Consider the following 12,435-nt stretch of genomic DNA (forward strand, 5'->3'; position numbering starts at 1 on the left):
CCACTAAAAACTCTTCAAAGCCTTCCAGTTGCTCATAGGATGAAGAGATACATTCTAAGTACAGTGTATGATGCCCTGTCTGATCTGAGTTCTGTCTGTTATTTTCAAATGATGCCATTTACTCTGTCACATTTTACATTCCAGCTACCTTGGACTTCTGTTATCCCCTAGAAAATACAATTTCTACCCCAGGACCTTTGGATACGCTGCTCCCTTTTCCTGAGCTGCTTCTCTCCGCACCCTTCAGTGTTTTACCCTATTTTTTCCCTTTTCCCTAATAGCATTACAAACAATCTATTATTTGGGACCGGACAGGAAGTGATTAGACAGTTGTTTGGTTACATGCAGAAAAACAAGTTGATTGCCTTGAGTGTTGACTCCCTACTTCTCGTGGACCCTGTATAATCACAGCCAGTTTTCTCAAATACACAGCTGTATTCATTCATCATTTATTTATTCATTTCTTCAGAACACATTTGTCCAGTGCCCATGAAAAGCGCTGCTGAATCCAATTTTTTTCTCTTTTCCGCCTTTCTTTCTTTGCAAATATGATTTAAAATTTCGGTAACTGCCTCACTTAATGGCAACTGAAATGATTTGCTTTGAGAAAACAGATGATTTGGAACGTTAAATTTATACGTAGCGGATATCCATAAACAGGAATGGCAATATTCTTGAATAATAAAATTTAAGCGATATATTTATTCCTTTCAAATAATAGTACAAGAGGACCGCTAAATGATGGGAGGGAGAATATTAATATTTGCCATTAATATAAAATATTATTAAAATGGGAAAATACGTCTCTTGCATTTCTGGTTCATCTCCCAAGTGAATTAAAGCAGTCACAGGGGCCTGCTCTTTTATTGGCTGTGGGAAATAATGTGCTTAACAGATTTACTCTCTCCTGGCTGTCATCATTACCCTCACCAAACACTTACGGGGCACCTATTGTAGGCAGGAGATGGAGTGCGGGGGGCTTTTCATCTCGCTGAGAAGACAGGGCATATTTATAACAAAGACAGATAGCAGTCCGGTGCGCTAAGTGCTGGACAAGTGACATTGAAAAGAAGTGTCCTAGGAGTCGAAAGAAAGGAGACGTCACTGAAAGGAGGTGAGGCTCCGTCTGGCCCTAGAATGAAAGACAGGTGTCGGAGCCAAGAGGGAGCCGCGGTTCTTTGGGCTAAGTGGGCAGGAACAGGGGTGTCACACGCGTTTGGGGAATGACGAGGAAGAGGAGGGTGGTGGGGCGCTGGACACGTGGCAGGCTGTAGATCCCACCTGTGGACCGTGGGTAGCGGGAACTGCTAACCAGAGCACCTGTTACCACTGACGCCGACTTCAGACTGCGAAGGGACAGGGCAGTGCTTTACAGCGACTGTCTGGACTATCCCTCCCCCCCACCCCCCGCCTGAGGGAGACCCCGTTTTACAGAAGAGGGCGCTGGGCACGAAGCAGACTGAAACCCGGACGTTCGGGTTCTACACTCGGAGCTCTCACCCCGGAGCCCAGGGTCTCAAAGGGCAGGCTGCATGATTTGGGATTCCTCCTGCCCTTCCTGGGGGAGGAGGGCCCTACTGATGCATGATGAGGGACCTTGTGCACGAAGGCTGTGGTGGGTAAGAGCAAGGTGGGGAGGGACTGGAAACAGGGGAGGGAGGGGTCAGAGCGCACTGCCATCCCTTGTGGGGGTAACAGGTGCCAGGAGCCTGGCTCCCCCCAAACCTCAGCAGACCTGCAGGAGCCCCGGCCGTTGGATGGAGTCCCTGGGTCGGTGGCCTCCCAAACACAGCCTCGTCCATTTGTTCAAGCGCCACTCACATGTAAGAATTTTCCATGTATGCCATGGCAGGAGCAACGTCGGGGAGCATCGAATTCGAAGGCATCTGCCAGGAGACCAGCGGTGGGGAAGAAAAGACAGCGACGTTCCCCAGGGACACGTCCCTCAAGGGGGATGATGGAGCATTTGGGAATGGTGGCACGCCTGGGAATCTGGGTGTCTGGGCGACGCCTGCACTGTCAGAAGCACAGGGTCTGGGGGAGGACCAGAGGGTCTGGTTCCGGAGCAGCGATGGCAATAAAGCCTTCAATGTGTTGTTACATTTGAAGGATGGCAGGGCGTTACGTCAAGACTTCCTAGTCTTTAATTTTGGCCTGATAGTTTGGCATAGTCCTTGCTGAATGAATTCTTCAAACATTTCTAACTTTAAATACCAATTAATAAAAAACACAGTCTTTGAAGTGTGAGAAAAACAAATTCTGTAGTATAAATTATTAAAATATTTTTTTTAATGTTTCTTTTTGAGAGAGAGAGAGAGAGAGAGAGCACGCGAGCACAAGCTGGGGAGGGGCAGAGAGAAAAGAAAGAGCTTCCGAAGCAGGATGCACCCTGTCAGCACAGAGCCTCATGCGGGGCTCAAACTCACAAACCTCGAGATCATGACCTGCGCAGAAACCAAGAGTCGGATGCTTAACCAACTGAGCCACCCAGGGGCCCTGAGAAAAACAAATTTTCATTAGTCGTCTGAGGACGGCCTTGCAAAGGTGGAAAGAAGCCAACTGGTTATGCTTTCCAGATGCATGGAGGGTGTTCTAGAACTCTCTGCAGTGTGGAGAGAGTGGTAAAGCTCTGGGCCTGGAACCAGATCGCCAGCTGAGGGTGAACGTCACCTGACCTCGCTGTACTCCAGTTTTATCATCTGCTGAAAGGGGATGAAGAGCGGTGTCTACTTCGTGGTTGTGTGGCTCACAGGAATTAATGCAGCTGCAACACAGCACCCCTTGGGGCATCATTAAATGGTAGCACCAATGTGGAACCGATTACTTGAAACCCTTGCATGTGAAGAACGCCCACCAACACAAGCATGAGTGTTCACAGGGATGGGCATAGGTTGTGGGAATGAGAGATACTGATATTGTTGGGGACTGCATTTAAAAATTTTTTTTTAACGTTTTATTTATTTTTGAGACAGGGAGAGACAGAGCATGAACAGGGGAGGGTCAGAGAGAGGGAGACACAGAATCCGAAACAGGCTCCAGGCTCTGAGCTGTCAGCGCAGAGCCCGACGTGGGGCTTGAACTCACGGACCGTGAGATCGTGACCTGAGCCGAAGTCAGCCGCCCAACCGACTGAGCCACCCAGGCGCCCCATGGGGACTGCATTTTAATGTGGCAGTGACTTAAGGAGTAGATAGCACGGCACCTTCTGGGAAAAGTTCATAAAGCCTTGAGAAGCCACATGTGAGCACCACCCCTGGGCTCTGGGAGGTTGGGGCACGGAAGTGGAGAGCATCATCGCACTAAAAATCCATTTAACCCGATCCAGGGGGAAATAAGCTTAACTCGTGAACTTCTGGAAAGCAGGGGCCATGTCCTTTTTTCTTCGGCTTCCTCATTGATTTTACTTATTATCTTTTGCGATGACTTGCGAGCATTTGACATTTATAAAAGAGTAGCAGGAGAAGCAAATCAACAAACAAGAGGTGCTTTCTGCTCATATTATGGCGTTTTTGTTTTCTATCCACATTTTTCACAGAGCTAAGCTGATATTATATAGTCCAGGCGGTAGCTTGCCTTTTTTTTTTTTTCATTTAACATTGAATTACATACAACTTTTTTCTCCACGCTCTTTTCTCCATAAATGTTACTCTTAATGGATACATGGTAGTCCTTAAAATGCTGACTCCCTCTTTTACTAACCATTTTACTACAGTTGAACTTCAAGGTCTTTCCTCATACTTATTTTACAAATAATAAGAATAATAGAGGAACATTCTCATGCTGCATCTTTGTCTGGTGTTTGGCTTATTTCTGCCCCTCCAAGCAGGGGAGGGGCAGAGAGCGAGGGAGACACAGAATCCGAAGCAGGCTCCAGGCTCCGAGCTGTCAGCACAGAGCCTGACACGGGGCTCGAACTCACAAACAGTGAGATCATGACCTGAGTCAAAGTCAGACGCTTAACTGACTGAGCCACCCAGGAGCCCCTTGCCTCTAAACTTTTTAACCAAGAGTGAATTGTCCAGAGAAGAAGTCTAAGAATTTGCTAGGTTTTAAAACTCAAGCTGACCTGAGTTCATAATGATAATTTTTGCTCCCATGGGAGACAATCCTGATCTTTAAGAATAATCACTGCAGAGCAAGAAGGTGGGGGCAACGAGAGAGGTTGTGTCCACTTCTCAGCCCGTATAATCTCTCTGGGAAATGAAGGAGAGACATCTGCTCCCTGATAGACCTACAATATTTCTATTTGAAAAAACAATTTTATTAAAACTTTTAAGCGTCTTAGAATTAAAGTTTTCTAAGAGGAATGGAACCCTCAGTGTTTGGCACGCATCTGTATTTTTAGGACTGCTTGGACTTCCCTGAAAGATCATAAGCCCACTGGTGTATTCACACAGGACAGCAACTGTGGTCTCGCTCTGACCCTCTTGAGTTCCATGCCTATTTGGAGATCAAGATGGTCCCAGACGTTACAAGTGTGAATACACTCCTGCTTTAAGCAAGCCTTACGAATATATTTTATTTTATGGGATATATTTTATGAATGTAAAATTCTGAGAGGGATTAGGAATGAAAACGTTTCTGTTTTTCTATTTCTATTGAAAGTTATATATGTTCTTTAGGAACCTACTGATACATTATCATAAATCAGGGTAATTCATTGATTTATATTAAATTAATTCCACGACTTCAAAGCATCTCATGTACAGCAGTGAATGTATTTGTTTGACAGGAACCAAAAAAAAAATCATCACACATACGATGTGTGATATGTAATATGTAATATGATTCTTGTAAAGAACGTGACATGCCTTAGCGAGATTACTACGACACATTGCTAGAAAGCACTCAACAGACAAGTTCCTTTCTTGGCTCTCCTACCGGGATACGAGATTCAAAGACTTGGGTGACTTGCTCAATGTCCTGTGGGGAATAAAGGATGAGGCAAGAGCAACCCAGACTTTCTAGAACATTCTGTCCACCCAACATGAAGTAGCAAAGCTTAGGTATCCTTGTGCTTACCGGTGGGTTTGATGAGAACGGCCAAGAAGTCTGTCGTGAAAGAACTGACATACAGAAGGATGCAGGGCGCCTTGGTGGTACTGAAGCTGAAGTGGATCCCCTCGTGGGTCAGGTCCGGAGGGGAGTTGTTCTGATCCGGGGACATGTCTGACCTACTGCCCGACTCTTTGGCACTGACCCCCGATGCCTGGAAGTTATACCGTAGCCACATCCCTTCTTCAAAAAATGCACCGACATCTGTTGTAAAGAAAAAGACGGAAAATTGAAAAACGAGGAGAAATCAGATATGCTGATACCGACAACAACTTAAACTCAGATGGACTGTTAATTTTGTAGTAGCCTCAGTTCAGAGGGCAGGTCCTGACTCTGGGAGGGGATCAGATTGGGCTACCTTCTATGGAGATGGATCTTATTTCATCAACATGAATAATCTATCAAAAAAAAAAAGTCAAGTATGGAGGTCGGTAAATTAAAAAAAAAATTAATGGGACACCTGGGTGGCTCAGTTGGTTAAGCGTCCGACTTCGGCTCAGGTCATGATCTCACAGTCCGTGCGTTCGAGCCCCGCGTCGGGCTCTGTGCTGACCGCTCAGAGCCTGGAGTCTGCTTCAGATTCTGTGTCTCCCTCTCTTTCTGCCCCTCCCCTGCTCACATCCTCTCTCTCTCTCTCTCTCTCTCTCTCTCTCAAAAATGAATAAACGTTAAAAAATTTTCTTTAAATATTAATAAAAATTAAGAAACTGAAATCATACCGGAAAAAATTTTCGCGTACAGTACTTAGGCCAAATAACTAATTTAGGTAGAAGAGATAACCCTGGAAATAAAGGAAGTGGTATAACATGAACACCAATTTAAGGAGCTCCTGGGTACCCTCTTTGAGACTGGCGTTGGTTTGGACGTTCACAAAGGAGAGCCCGCTGCAAAACCCTGGGGAAGTCCCAGAAGGCTTTGGGCACAGTGCTTAACATCACAAGACGTGAAGCTAGAGAGAACTGGGTTTGAATCTGGCCATAAATTAGCTGTATGGTTTTATGGGAAGTTACTTAATTTCTTTTTTTTTTTAAGTTTATTTACTTATTTTGAGAGTTGGAGAGTGCAAGCAGGGGAGGGGCAGAGAAAGAGGGAGAGAGAGAGAGAATTCCAAGCCCGATGCAGGGCTTGACCTCATGAACTGTGAGATCACGACCTGAGTCCAAACCAAGAGTTGGATGGTTAACCGACTGAGCCACCCGGGCACCCCTTAACCAACTTCTTGAGGCCTCAGTATTTTATACGTGAAAGAGAGACAATAATAGTGAAAATTACAAAAGATAATGTGAAGCGATCAGCCCCAAATAAATAGAACCTATTATTATTACTACTATTAAGAAGTTAAAAGAACAGTTGCTAACCCTTCTTTGGTGTTTGTCGATGGCCTAATCATTGCTAATTGGTTCTTAATCACTTCCTGGCAGCCCAGCCCCTCTGTTGATTCTCCCACTGTTTGCTCCCCAGTGTTCCAACATCCCCTCCTAACTCAGGGTGAAGGCTGAGGTTCTCTCTCCAGATTTGTTTGGTCTTCGTTGTTACAGCTCCCTTTCCCTCTGCACGTGCCCTTCTGAAAGTGTTTCTCAAACTTCATTGCCTGTGGAACCTGTTATTCTCACAACACCCAACGCCCACCAAATTAATACCGTGAAGAACATATTTTGTGAAACGCAGCTCTAGTGTCATGAGTAGGAGAGGACAAATTCCAAAAGGGTTCTCTCAGCTGGAAATTCAGAAATTTGTCTGTGTTAAATAAGTCTAGGACAGATTTGGTGCGGCATCGTGAATCAGGGTCTGGAGTCAGGCACCTGTGGACGGATCTGGACCTACCTATTAACCGTGTCAACTTGCTAACAAACCTGTTACCCTGCTAAGCAACTGCAGCGTGTGAGACTGTCTTACATAATTAAGAGCTGCCTTGCTTGAAATGCAAGGACCTTTGATGGGAAACACAGGATTAAACAATGCTTAATCCACGCTAGTCACTGAATGACTTACTGGGATGTCTGATGCCATACTGGGAGACCTTTCTGTCCAGCAGAGGGCACGGGAGACACATGTCAACAATTTGCAATCTTTCTGGTGAGTGTTACGGAGGTTAACTCAGCAGATTGTGTGATGAGAACCCTCATCCGAGCTTGGAGGATCCTGAGTTGGCTTTCCTATGCTTTCAGCAGACATCTATTGAGTGCTGTCTGCTGAGGTTACAATCCTTGCTCCCATCAGGCCCTGGATCTAGAGGATTTAGATGACCAGGCATCATCAGAACGCAGTGGGGTAAGCACAGGACCAGGTGATACAGGGGGTCCTGGAATATGAGGGGCACCGGCCCTGTCTAAAAGGGGCCAGGGAAGACATCTGGGAGAAAAGACAGGAAGCCGAGACTCAAAGAACCAGAGGCTATGTCAACATGGCAGGAAGCCCAGCTTTCTAGTTGAGGGAGCAGCATGCATCAATGCTGGGAGCAGAGACAGTGCGGTCAGAGGGATCATACCTCGGGTGAAAGTCATAACGTTCTTTTTACATCATCAGTTGTTTATGCAAGACTCATTAGCGCGCCACTACATTTTAGGTTGGGCGTTGGGGAAACAGTGAACGAGAAAGAGGTAATCACTGAGCTCAGCAGTTCAGAGCCCAGTGGGACAGACGGATGCTCCTAGGCCAGCTGCTGTGAAAGTGTCTAACAGGGGTGCCTGAGTGGCTCAGTGGGTTAAGCGTCCGACTTCAGCTCAGGTCACGATCTCACGGTTCGTGAGTTCCAGCCCCGCGTCGGGCTCTGGGCTGACAGCTCGGAGCCTGGAGCCCGCTTCGGATTCTGTGTCTCCCTCTGTCTGCCCCTCCGCTGCTTGCACTCTGTCTCTCATATGGTCTCAAAAATAAATAAACATTTAAAAAAATTTAAAAACAAGAAAGTGTCTAACAGATGGTGGGGGCTGGGGTTGGGCGAGGTGGTCAGTCAAGGGGCGCAAGCAGGGAAGGTCGCCTGAAGCAGACACACCAGGGGGTTCACTGGGCCACCAGAGAGGTTCTACCAGAGGACGAGGGCTCATTATCTGAGAACGTCTTTGGGCCATGCAGGAGAGAAGGGGTCGATCGAGCTGGTGCCTGGAGGTCGTGGAGTCCTCTGAACAAGCCCAAGCCCAAGAGGCAGAGAGACAGGGGCAACGTATTGGAAGAGATAAATGTATCTGGCGGTTGAAACTCAAGATCAAATCCCGAAGAACCTGGGCCTAGGGAGGGCTTCTGGGCAGTAGAGGCGGAGGAAGCCCCAGGCACCCCAGCTACAGATGCCACACATCGCCGGCAAGAACCCGGGCTTCCCTGAGCCACCTTCAGTTACTACGCTTCCAGAGAGTGGGCCGAACCGAGCCCCCGATAACATTTCTCTGCTAAAATGCTGGTTCCCGGGCCTAGCTCCAGAAGTTAGCTCTGAGGGCTCGACTCAGAGGGTCTTGGGAATCAGCAGGTAGAACAGGTTCCCCGGATGATGCTTGTGCACACAGGGCTTTGAGATCCCCGGAGCCTAAGCCGAGGCAGGACGGCGCACCTGGCCGAGGAGGTAGCTGGGCGGTCCCGGGGGGTGAGCCATTATGCATTCTTCAGCTAGAGGGGCGACCGTCCTCCCAAGGCAGATCATGAACAGAAATTCAGAAAGCGAAGGGTTTTAGATAAACAGACCAAAAAATATGCTACAGAGAGTACTTTTGGTGTATTTTAGAGTCATCATTAGAAAGCTTTATGGATTCATGTCAGTTCTGGAGGAAGGAGAATACCAGGCTCGAAAAGTGTTATTCTAAAACTACATCATAAACCAACTGTTAAGCCAAGGCCTGGGAGTGCCGTGAACCACGTCGGTTTCCCAGTGGCAGATTTACGGCTGTCATTTCGCTGTTTTACACGGTTTTTAAGGAAATGCCAAATCAGGGTTTGCAATATCATTTAGGAAAGGAGGACTCCCATCCTTTCTGAATGAATGACTAAAATAACGCTAATTTAACAAGCCCCAAATAACATCTTTTCCCTCACTAAATGATCAAATATTACTGATGTAGAACACGTAATTTATAGTTTTATACTAATACGAGATAGCTTGTGTTTTATGATGTTCATTTTTTAGATGGAAAAAAAGACGAACTTGGAGTCGTTTTTACTCTAAGATGCATTATAAAAGAGATTTGTTGAACTATATCATGCTTCTCAAAATTCCAAACAATGGTGCCTCACCTGCAGGTTCAGGATCATAAGGATGCCAGAAAGCCTGAAGGCAGGCAAGCTACCTTGTCGTAATCGCTTCTCGGTTCTCGAAATGGGCCCCTGACTGACGAAGAAAAGTCCGCGAATGTTTGGAATAAAATCCACAGGACTGTCCATCCCAGAATAATACCATAAAGATATCCTTTCCCTCGCGTAACCAAATCCCTGACACTCACCAGGGGAGAGCAATGGCGCTCACCTGTTACTGTTATGCATTTTTATTTATTTATTTTTTGACAGAGACAGTGAGAGCGCACGTGGGCAAGTGGGGGCGGGGCAGAGGGCGAGGGAGAGAGAGAGAGAATCCCAAGCAGTCTCCGTGCCAGCCAAGAGCCCGACGCGGGGCTTGATCTCATAATGGTGAGATCACGACCTGAGCTGTGTGAGATCATGACCTGAACTGAAATCGAGAGTCTGATGCTCGACTGAGACACCCAGGTGCCCCACTTACCCCCATAATTGAATTGCCCCTGATCCCTTCCTTCTCATGCTCAAGAATCCCATTTCTTTTTGCCTTTTCACTTAGGATGTATTTTGCAACCTGATTCTTTTCATTCTCTCACGTCCCCACGAGCATCTGAAATTGAAAGTCCCCAACTCTACAAAGGGGCTCTTTTCCAAAAGCTTATTTTAAAGTCAGTAACTTGCGGGGTGCCTGGATGGCTCAGTGGGTTAAGCGTCCGACTTCAGCTCAGGTCACGATCTCACGGTTCGTGGGTTCGAGCCCCGCGTCGGGCTCTGTGCGGCCAGCTCGGAGCCTGGAGCCTGCTTTGGATTCTGTGTCTCCCTCTCGCTCTCTCTGCCCCTCCCCTGCTCATGCTCTGTCTGTCTCTGTCTCAAAGTAAATAAAAACATTAAAAAAAGATTAAGTCAGCAACTTGCAACTTGGACATACTTCCCCATGGGAACAATGCTGTAAGTGACGGTTAGTTTGCCGAGAGAGCCCACAAATGCTGAATAACCAACCAGATGGGTAAATACAAGAGAACTGCAGAGTGTCATCGTTTGTAACAATTAAAACAGAAACAACAAAAGAGTCAAGGTTTATTTCGAACGTGGGGATTCCAGAGAACTCTGCCCCCATAAGTCTTTCATCTAACGAATCCAGGAGTACGCTGGTAAATGTGAAATATCTCGTTCCCCGGGTAGGGGAAGCCCTGATTTGTAGTGTTTGCCTATCTCCATGGTGTAAACAGCCCCAGCTGGCTGATTTCCAGCTGCTGCACGTCTCTACATACGGAGTTGAGTCCCAGAGGGTCTGGTCTCCCAGCCTGTGTGAACTGCGTCCAGCAGGTGGTCTCACGCAGTTACTGACCCAGTCCCTCAAGCAAACCACATTGGCCATAACTGGGTGGCTCAAACGACAGAGGTCTCTTCTCACAGTTCTGGGGGCTGTACGTCTAAGATCGAGGTGCCAGCTGATTCTTTCCCTGGTGTGGTCTCTCTTCCTGGCTTGCAGACAGACATGTTCTTGCTTTGTGCTTATATGGCAGAGAGAGAGGTGGGGAGTTAAAGGAGAGAGGACTAGCTTTCTGGTCTCTTCCTCTTCTCATAAGGGCACTAATCCCATCCTGGGGGCCCCACCCTCATGACCTCATCTAAACCTAAGTACGACTTCCAAAAGCCTGAAGGCTTCAACACAGAAACTTGGGGGGCCACAAACATTCAGCCCATAACAGAAGGCTTCTTTCTTTTTATCTTCTGCTGTAAACAAACACTTTCATATTTGCTTACTCCTTCCTGCCGTCCACAGCTCTGTTCTATCTCATCCCGGAACCCCGGATCCTAAAAGCTCTCTACAGCTTCTACAAAATCTAGGAGGAACGGCTGGGGAGCAGACCCCGTACTGGAGAAAACACAGACCTGAGCCCCAGCCTCAGGAAGCTTTCTCATGGCTGAATTCCATTGCCCAGAATGATCATGCTCATTAACTGCTTTTCCATTAATCATCTAGTAAAAAACTTAAGTGTTGTGGAGCTCTGGTCCTAGAAATCTTGGCCATCACCCCTCTGCGTATATCCTGGTCCTGCATTAGACCTTGCCTCTTCCAAGGCGATCTGCAAGGCCCAGCTCTTCTTCAACTTGGTTCCAGTTGTACTCCCAAGGACCCGATATCCTGAAATACAGCCAGTTTCTCTCCTGGCCTTACACTGGCAATATCTGCTTTTTCTCTCCAAGTGTATGTACCTCTTTGGATTTCCCTCCTGCATTTTTTACTCTGTTTGCTGGATGTTTCCTTCAATTTACTATAGTCATTTTGGACTAACAGCATTGAGCCAGGATGGGTTAATGTTCACCTTTACTTGTTCTGTTTCCCCAGATGAATACATAACTTTTGTAACCACTTTCCTACCCCTCTCTAAAGGCCAGGTCAGTTTCTATGTAATAAGCTTCAAGCGTCTGAATCTGCAAAGGGGTGAAAAGACACCAAGGGGAAATCTCTCAAGTTTAGCCTGAATGGCATGTGCTACCCGTGAGATACAAGTGTAGACTGTATTACTTTAATCACATCGATAAGCTATATGATCTCTGAGTTGAACTGTGTGGGAGCCGGGGGCCCTCTTTGCTTGGAGTTCAAGAGCCAATGGCACTGAACATCTTTGCTCTAGTCTTAAGTGGGAAGATAGTTTGTATCCAGAATTTCCACGGTCATGCTCCTGAAACTGTGTTAATAAGCATGCTGGAAAACATGGTGGTCAACAGGTTAGAATGCTCTAGAAAGAGCAAGTGGGGAGAGGACCCCATCCCGGGAACCTCCACCTGACACGTGCAGTCAGCGATTAATGTATATATGGGGAGGGCAGGGATCCAAAGATGTGGGTTTAATCTTGGTTTTGCCACCCACCAGTCCTGGTCTGGTCAGGACCGTTTAATTGCTGTGGGCTTTAAATCATTCCCATCTTAAAGCAATCCTCCCTTGAACTTACATCTTCCTCTGGCTAGCAACCAGTCTTCTTTGTATATTCTTTATTTTTGAAGTGTCTTCTACAAGCTGTGAAGCGATTAGAGATTTAGCAAGGAGCAAATGATATTTAAGTTAATCACTGAAGGAGCATGAGATTGAAGTGGTATTGGGGACAGAGCCGGCATCCTAAAAGAGAGAAAGAGCATGTGCAAAGGCCCTGGGGAAGG

At 46.8% G+C, this 12,435-nt stretch overlaps 1 protein-coding gene across 2 annotated transcripts in view; it reads right to left on the reverse strand.

The window, feature by feature from the left end:
• CNTNAP2 (contactin associated protein 2) overlaps nt 1-12,435 on the reverse strand; it is a 1,948,817-nt gene that overhangs the window by 151,020 nt on the left and 1,785,362 nt on the right. For both annotated transcript variants that reach the window (XM_027075690.2, XM_053217934.1), the window contains one exon: nt 5,023-5,259. In XM_027075690.2, coding sequence (XP_026931491.1) covers nt 5,023-5,259 — 237 coding nt within the window. The remainder of the gene's footprint in view (nt 1-5,022; nt 5,260-12,435) is intronic.

The sequence above is a fragment of the Acinonyx jubatus genome, chromosome A2 (genome assembly GCF_027475565.1).
Source record: "Acinonyx jubatus isolate Ajub_Pintada_27869175 chromosome A2, VMU_Ajub_asm_v1.0, whole genome shotgun sequence".
Classification (NCBI taxonomy): domain Eukaryota; kingdom Metazoa; phylum Chordata; class Mammalia; order Carnivora; family Felidae; genus Acinonyx; species Acinonyx jubatus.